At 37.0% G+C, this 9,005-nt stretch overlaps 1 protein-coding gene across 1 annotated transcript in view; it reads left to right on the top strand.

Annotated features, from left to right (window-relative positions):
* Positions 1-6,084: 6,084 nt before the first annotated feature.
* The window catches only part of LOC118744500 (enoyl-CoA hydratase, mitochondrial), an 8,758-nt gene continuing 5,837 nt past the window's right edge, over positions 6,085-9,005 (top strand). The window contains exons 1-2 of the mRNA XM_036477546.1: positions 6,085-6,240; positions 6,317-6,464. Coding sequence (XP_036333439.1) covers positions 6,368-6,464 — 97 coding nt within the window. The 5' untranslated portion in view covers positions 6,085-6,240; positions 6,317-6,367. The remainder of the gene's footprint in view (positions 6,241-6,316; positions 6,465-9,005) is intronic.

The raw sequence follows: 9,005 nt of genomic DNA, 5'->3' as shown, positions 1-9,005 counted from the left end.
TATTAGCCTATGCTTACAAATGTCTAGGGGACAATTAATTATAAAATCAAATGAAATAATTTTCTTTTCTTTTTATGATCTTTTGAAAATCTTTTATAAAAACGCCAAGAAATTGGATTTATTTTTAATAAAAAAAAAATATATTTGCAATAAAAATTTAAGTAAAGAAGACATCTGAACTACATTTTTTAAAACTATTTTGTTTGCCTGAACAAATAGGGAACCGTTGTTATTTGGTTGTTCTTTATGTACCATCATGAAGTATTTCCCGAAAAAGTTTTGGAAATACGTTTGCTTTGATCTGCATATCGCTTAGTTGAGTGCTTAAGCTTTAACTGAGATATGTAAAATAATGGATTCTTTTATTTCTAAACAATAATCGACTGAAATGTCCAATATGCACAACCACGGTTAATTGCCGAATTATAACTTAGTCATTCCGGCTACGTATATCCAACTGTAATGAAAGGAATTATCTATGTACGTTGTTGTTGTTGTAGCGGCTACAACAACTCGGTCCAGATCTATTAGTCCCTCAATCGTTGTCGCCAAGCTCTACTAGCGGTAGTCTGTTCATAAGGACAGAGGCGTTGGCAGGGTGGGGTTCAGTGGGCATGCGAAGAGGTGCTGCGAGTCATGGGGCGTTTTTCCGCATGTCAGGAATTCGTTGGGCTCATCTGCATTTATTCTGCGCGTTCAACCTGTTGCAATAGCCAGAGCGAAGTTGGGCTATTCGTTCCCACGACAGTCGGGTGTACGTAACCGGATCGAACCAGATTTATATCTGGCCAAGGACTGTCACTCCAGCAACACTCCCCAAAAACTTTGGGGAATTTCCATGCTGTTACAACAACAACAAGTTGGGCTATTGTTGTCCGAGTCTCCCGAGGCAGACGAAGCTCTGTCTCGTCAACGTCTGGGTCTTGTGTACCCAGAACGGCATTCACAGGTTGAGAGTCTATATAACTCGAGACTGACCCTCTGTGAATTCCGTTCAAGGCCTGTCGGTAAGCTGATGGGTTCAGAAGTTGTTTTATGAATCTCTGGACTTCGTCCGTCAATTAATATACAGTATCGGTCATATCTATAGCACGCCATTTCAAAGTGATATTGTGTGCCACTTATGTTTATTTATTTATTTCTAAGAATTTTCAATTAAAATGCAGCTCATTCTCAGACAAACCCCATATAAACCCAAGTGTTAGAATTTGTATAAAACTACAAAAAAGTGCAACAAATTTTCACCTAAATTTCAAACTTTTTTCCTCGGAAGTGTAAGAATTTGAGTACACAGTTTTTTAGCCCCTGCAATTTTAGTCTAATAATGCGCAAATTTCAAGTGGCTACGAATTACCGTTAATTTTTTAGAATTTTTTTTCGCATTGGCTTCCATATAATGAATAAACTCAATTTATTTGTATATGGAAGAAATCCGCAACACCTTTGGCGAAAAAAAATCCAAAAAATCAACGGTAACTTTTATCCACTTGAACCTGATTTAGACTTAAGAGCTGTCGGTGGAAAGGTATTTTCTCACCCTTTTTATTTCTTTGCTAATAAACTCATTCAAAGGATGAAAGAGAAAGGTAGGATGAACGAACGTCAATCAAAGATGTGTTGGTATTTGAAAAAAAAAAATTGGGACACGAATGATTTTTTTTTGTTTTTACAGAAATAAAAACAGTGTGAAAATACCTTTCTACTGAGATCCCATAAGTCTAAATCAGAATAGTTTTAGCCCAGTTATTCAAGTTTTTCGTAAATCAAACTTTGAAAAAAGTAAAAAAACAGCATCAAAAATCTCATTCTTACGATTCCGTTGAAAAGATTTTTAAATATTTTTATGCAGATTTTTTTTCACAAATATTTTGTTGAACTTCTTAAAATATAATAAATTTTGTAATCCCGGCGGAAAAACCGCAACTTTTTTTTGGTGATGCAGTCTACTGTGCATGGTTGTAAAAGTCATCATCAGGGAACGGATTTTATGGAAATTGCCTTTTTTTCTGCTAAAGAGATAGAGTATATTCGATTAAGAATGTCCACGATTTAGCTTTCTCTGATTCCATATATACACATTTGATGTTGCCTTTTTTGCCTTTTTTAAGATATTTGCCTTTTTTTTGCCTTTTTTAAGATATTTGCCTTTTCTACCTTTAAAAAAGTGATTATAGCATTTACATTTTTTTTTTTAAGATTAAAAAATATACACATGCCCATGCGGCTTATAGAAGCGCAGGGACCTCTTGCCAAACTGGTTTTGGAAAAACTCAAAGCCGTTTTCTCAGCTAACGTAGGCTTAGAGACAATAAGGGGTGTGGATAAAATTGTAAAGGGCGAGGAAAACGCTCTTATTCCTGATAATATGAACGTTTCAAACGTTCCATATTTAAATTGGGCTCCACTTGTATCACCTTACGTCGAGCACACATTTAGTACTTTCAAGGCTTTTCTTCGCGAAAATCGAATGAAAATGCTGCCAGAAAACTTCCAAATGCATCTTGTGGTTCAATGTTACTACAACTATACAGATTAAAGTTTTATGAGTTAGAAACTCGAATGGATAAAATAGTCAAAGATTCAAAGTACACATTTTTCATATAATGAAACTAGTTCATAGTTTTTCTCTTTTTACTTGTAATATAAACATTTCTAAAAAAAATATATTTTTTGATTGTTCTTCGTATTTTCTGTCTTTTTTTAGTGCCTTATTTTGCTTTTTTTGCAATACCTTTTTTTTGCCTTTTCCTGCCTTTTTCGCTATTTTATTTTGCCTTTTCCAGCCTATTTCGTTACTTTATTTTACCTTTTTTATAGGTTTTTAGGTCCTAAAAATCCGTTCCCTGGTCATCATAAATGAATTTTCTCGATTTCTGTGTTTTCGCGAGCGGTAATACGGGCAACACGAAAAATTGGCTCAAATAATGGCAAATATCCTCAAATATCCCAAAAGGGATATTGCGCGACGTTTTCAAAGTTGAAGTCCAGGCGTTTTTGTTTACATTAGTTGCGTTCGACAAGTCAAAAATTTGTAATAGTTTTTCCAAATTTTTACTGGATGGCGTTCGATAACGACAAAAAATTATCCAACACACAAAAATTGAGAGAGCAAGCGTTCATTTTGTTGCAAGAGAAGCGTTCATTTTGTACTGGCAAAATTTTAGTCAGCAAAAATTATCCAACACGAAAACATATGATCACAAAACATATGGTTGCATTTTTTGTAAACAAACAAAATTGCATTGCATGCTGCTATAGTTTGGTGGCAAATATTTCTTTGTTTTGTTTCGATTTCACACATTCCTAGGCAAACAGCTGATTTTGAAAGATGTTTTCTCTCTTCCTCTTCTTCTTTCGTTTCGATCGTAACGCAGAATACCTAAGTTCGATTCCAGCGGAGCGGAATGCGGGAACGTAATCGAAATGCAGAATAGGGCTGATTATTGCGGCTTTGCACTTTGTTGACAATTTCGGTTGTATGCGCCGAAAAGGAGAGCAGACTGACGAAAGTTACTCCGGGGATCTTTGGGTTATTCACCGTCGGAATTGATTCGTCATCGACGTGAATACCCAGTTGCAATCTGACCTTCTTTGTCCAAGTGGTAAAAAGCTTTGTTGAGGATTTTGTAGGGATTTTGTAAGCAAGAAAGCTTGGCGAGATAACTGTTTACTTTCAAGCACAAGTCATCAATTCCATTCCCATACGCCATAATCGAGCATAACAGACAATAGTGACTCCCTTTGGCGGTTGATGGAGCTTTGAAATAAAACAATTAAATAATAGCGGGGATAGGACACCAACATGTGGTACTCCCTGTTTAATTTTTCTTGGTTTGCTAGTTTTGTCCCTAAAGATTACTGAAGAATGTCGACCACTTAGATAATTCGCCGATCACCGTTTGAGTCCCTGTGGGAGTGAGGAGGCATTTATCTCTTCTAGTATATAGTAGACAGGTCTAACGCTACTAGAATGGTTCTCTCACAGAGCGGTTTCGGTTAAGGCTACGAGATATCTGGGTGTTTATGTGCTGTTTTTGTGCTGTACACTTTACGGAACCCATGCTGACGCTTCGCTGGGGCCAGGTGGTTTGTGTAGTGCGGAAGTAGAAGACTCCTCTCTCCTTTGTTGGACGGTTTCCACGGTTTAAGCAGTGGGATCACTCTTCCCCATTTTCCAGATGTCTGAAATGATGAGAGTGGCCATAGAAGGGTTGAGGAACTTCGTTAAATAATCCACTACCGCAGGACCCACGTTTTTCAGCATCAACATGCAAATTCCGTCGGGCCCAATGGCTTTGGGAGCTTTCGCCTTCCCGATGGCTACCCCTATCTCACCGCTGGTGAAAACAAGAAGCGCACTTGGTTTTGGTAGTTTGTACAGCCTTCTGGTCATTCGACGTTTGGCTTTATGCGCCGGAGGATGCAGTATGAACTGTCGGCTAAAATAGCCGATAAAATAAAAAGATAATAATAAGATATTTCAACTCTGTCGTCACGCTTCGTCGGGTTGGAGAATGACCTCTCGGTTGACCAAAGCTTGCTCACACCAGAGGCGAAGTGGCAGGTCTTCAGATGCTCTTCCCATTTCTTACGCTTATGTACGTTCACTAGTTGCCGAATCTCCGAGTTGAGATCCCTGATACGGGGATTTCCGGGATCGGCCTGACGAAGGTTGTCACACTCATCGGCTGGGACAGCCGCTTCAAAAGGAAGATTCGGACACAGGTCCGAAATGCATCCTGCTGGAACGAAACGGGCTGCAGTAGCAGTGACAACCCTGCGGTATTTACGCACACCCACCCGAACGTCGGTTGGTTTGGGTAGGGCAGTGAAGGTGCTTTCAGTAACATCCGCGAAGCCTTTCCAGTCAGCTTTGGTGAAGTTGACATAGGTCCGGTGATCCGCGGAACAAAGTCGGTTGGTTTATCAATCGAAATGACTATGGGGAGATGATTTTATGCTAAGGTCAGCATAGGTCGCCATGATATGCTGTTTATCAGACCAGCGCTGACAATTGTTAGAGCTGGCGAGCTACAGCAGCTGCCTATAATCCTGTTGGGTGCGTCGTCGTTCATTGTGCAGAATGTCGAGTCGTCTATCTGCTCAGCCAAGCGTGTTCAGCTACGATAATTCGACAGGCTTAAATGCCAAAGATCGTGGTGCGCGTTAAAGTCACCAACTACCATTCGGTTTTCACCTCTGAGGAGCGCACTTATTTCAGGGTGATATCCTGCCGGGAGCTGGTGACAGGGGGTATATACACGTCAAATATTTCGAGCCCGACATCGTCCGACCGGATAGCAATAACCTGACGTTCTAGGATGGTATCTCTGCCGTCGATGTCTGTTTCGATAAGACGATACTGCACGGTGTGGTGCGTGATGAACGCTAGCTCACCACCATTATCTCGCTCGCGATTTCGATGGTGCACTTTGTATCCGGCGCAATTCAAAAGTGTTGCCACTTGTGACTGAGCTTCACAGCACGGACCCTCATAGTCCCTAATCCAATTTCGCTTGGCACGCAGTCCTGTACATGCCTTAAAGTGACACCAGCCCAGGCAAGTGTTGCCCTTGCCAGATGCCACGTTACGGAATATCCTAAGCGGGTTAGATCGCCGGTACAACAGATATGTATATTATTGTCTGCTGATCATGGGATTTTAGAGTACAGCTTTTGCAATCGTACATACGTGAACCGCGATGACTTTTTTTCTGTGGTAGCACTTTAGCTAATGGGATCGATATGAATGTGATGACGTCCACAGAGCGAACATAGACGAATGCAGTTGTACGCCATTCACTCTTACTGTTGTCTACATCACAATTTACCTTTTAAACTAGCTAATTTTTAAACGTAACGGCTGTATTGTGAGCTCAACATATGTACATATAAAATAATGGGATAAACATATGCAAATAATTATAGGCTTATAGGGGCTTATCATCTTTTTACACATTATTAAAAAAAAAAATTAATTTAAAACATCTTTATAGCTGCCTCTGTACACCGCAATGATATCAGTGTGGAATACATGCATACATACATACATTCACCTTATCACCAGACTATAGAAAACCGGCGACTGAACGACAAATTGCCATCTCATTTCCTCGCGCTAAATTCCAATTGGAAAACACACGATCAACACACTCGTTCTGTTTATTCCAATGCTCCCACAGCCCTACAAAACTTATTTACGGCTGTTCAATTATTTATTCCGTTTCCAGGTTTCTTAGCGTAAGTAACTCGCTGTGATATTCTAATAAGAAACCAAAGAAAATATATTTAATCTCTGTGTATATTTCCGTTGCAGCGGGTGTGAAAATCAATAAACTTACTACATACTTACATATCTAGTGTAAAGATGGCGAATATTGCAAAACTGCTAGCTGGACGCGCTCAACATGTGCTTCAACTGGCAGCAAAACAGCCTCAATTGGCACCGCGTTTTTTTGCATCAGGTAAGCAAAAAAAATTTCAATTTATTACTCGAAACATTTGTTTAATCTCATTTACATATATATAAAGAAAGTAAAGTGCAGAATGAATTTGAACTTTGGAATTGAGATCTGTATCTCCGGTGCGAAACATATAAATATGTACATACATATATATGTATGTATGTAACATGGACTTTGGCATACAGATGTCTGTATGTATGCATCTTTGCATTTGCATTTCCATGACACCAACTTGGCTATTGCTGTGTTCAAGTGCAAGGTCTTTAATTAGCAAAAAAAGGGGTGTGTACATAAACGCAACTCGGCCGCAAATTCATTGTTGTTTTACACAAAATTCTTTATTACGTAATAACGCTTTAAGCTGAAATTAGTCAAGAACGTAAACCTACCGGTACGTAAACCCGAGTCAGCTGACACGATCTGTCTTACCAAAGCGCCATGTAAATGAAAACTCAACATCGCAGAATTTTTCTGTAGTTGTGGCCCGTAGCGCAGAAATCTGCGGAATTTAGATTTTTCCGTGTCAGCTGATTTCTCTTTCTTTAGATGGTTGCCACTTCGTCAGTTTTACAGATGGTAAAAAAGATATAAGTTCCTATTCAAAATATGTTTAAAATATTTGAAATTTACTATTGAATAAGGTTTTTGTTGAAAACTAAGTAGTTTATATTTAGCTAAAATCTATTATAGCCATATATGTAATACTCCTATATTGGCTAAGAGCTAGTACCGTCCGAAAACACCACAGTACAGATATATCAATAAACACGTACGAAAGAGAAGGAACACATACGTTTATAAATAAACATGTACACAACGCATATACAAAAACGGCACTCAAGTACACAATACATTGACAAAAACGGTACTAGACTGTCTCGCTTTGATTTCGGAATGCTTACACATTGAGAAGTTAGCTTACTGCCAATATAGAAGTTTTACATATATGATTATAGCACGAAAAATTGTAGTTGAAAGGGTAAGTTTATGAAAAGGCATTGATGAGTGGCAACAGTGTAGTAAACAACACTGAGGGCTCCAGTAATCGACAAAATTCTGCGTATACAGACTGCGTTTAAGTATACGTTCTGCGTTCTCGACTAATTTCAGCTTTAGTGGCATGTTTCGATTCAATTTAACGCTTCGTGCTATTTGCCATTCTTGTCACATGTGCTATGTGTGTATGTGTGTATCTTAGTTGGCAAAAACCGGTAGAACAACAAATGAATTTTTTTATTTAATTCCAAACAATTCCGCAAATGTGCATATCTGTGGACATTTGACAAAACACTTTCACGGACAAAGAATATAGCATATTTCGGCAAAGCTCTTTTTACCCTCAGAGCAAGCATTTTTATTTAAATCAAAACATGCAGTTTTGGCAAACAGAAACATTTTAAACGATTGCGAATGGCGATAAAGTAATTTAATATTTCTGTCGAATCATTATGAGTAAAATAATTTAAATCGGCAATTGAATCATTATTTTATGATTTTTATATTTTTCGCTCAACGGAAGTGATTATTATTTGATTTTTATTTTTTCGTTCATTTAAAAATAATGATTATTTATAAAATTGAATTTTGACCTGAAAATGTTGGGACTTATTTCTTTTATTTAGAGGTGTCGATACCTCTGAAAAGGATACGGATAAGGAAATCACGGTGGTATAGCTTTTGAGTTTTTTGAATGATCATTATTCTTAAGTGAAACAAATAAAACTCAATAATAATTATTATCCTTGAAAGAAAATATAAAAATCATAAAATAATCACTATTTGTGATCGAAAAAATAAAAATCAAGTAATAATAATTACCTTTGAGCGAAAAATTAAAACTTAAATATTAATTATTACTTTTTATCTCTATTGGTTAAACTCGATAAATAAAAATAATTATAAATTACAGTGGAACATACGAACACAAATACGCGAGTATAGTTAAAATTGTTTTACGACGATTACAACTTGTTGGTTAAAATTAAAAAAATAATTATTATTTTCTGTCCCTGGTTTTTACATATTGTGTGTATGTAAATGTCTCTTATTGAGGAAAAATTACGATAGTGATAGTTAGAAATGGTCATGTATAGTCAAGTAGATGTATCGGTCTTAGGTGATATTTTCTAAGAAAGTAATGTATCCGTTTATACATGCAAGGGCAAGGCTAAGAGGAATGTTTTAATGGGCATTACCTCTGTTTGATCATTTGTAGTCTCCGTTTTCCGTTTATCCTCTCTCTTCCCTATTTCTCTCTCTACAATCTCATTCCCTCTCTTGAATAATTTATGCATTATAATATGCATGCAGTTGTATGTATCAAAGTAAGTATGTATCCGAAGGCATGCATGCATAACAGCATAACTTCTTTAACAATTCTTTGCATTATGATGTAGATGCATTTTTTTTTGTCTCGGTATATACATTTTGTTTTCTTAAAAAGGTATTTTATTTAATTTAATTTAGTTTAATTTCATTTCATTTCATTTTATTCTATTTTATTTTATTTTATTTTATTTTATTTTATTTTATTTTATTTTA

Source organism: Rhagoletis pomonella, unplaced genomic scaffold (genome assembly GCF_013731165.1).
Source record: "Rhagoletis pomonella isolate Grant_MI unplaced genomic scaffold, Rhpom_1.0 Rhpom_scaffold_00008, whole genome shotgun sequence".
NCBI classification, from domain to species: Eukaryota; Metazoa; Arthropoda; class Insecta; order Diptera; family Tephritidae; genus Rhagoletis; species Rhagoletis pomonella.
Note: the sequence above shows the minus strand (reverse complement) of the source record. Positions and strands in the feature narration are given on the sequence as shown.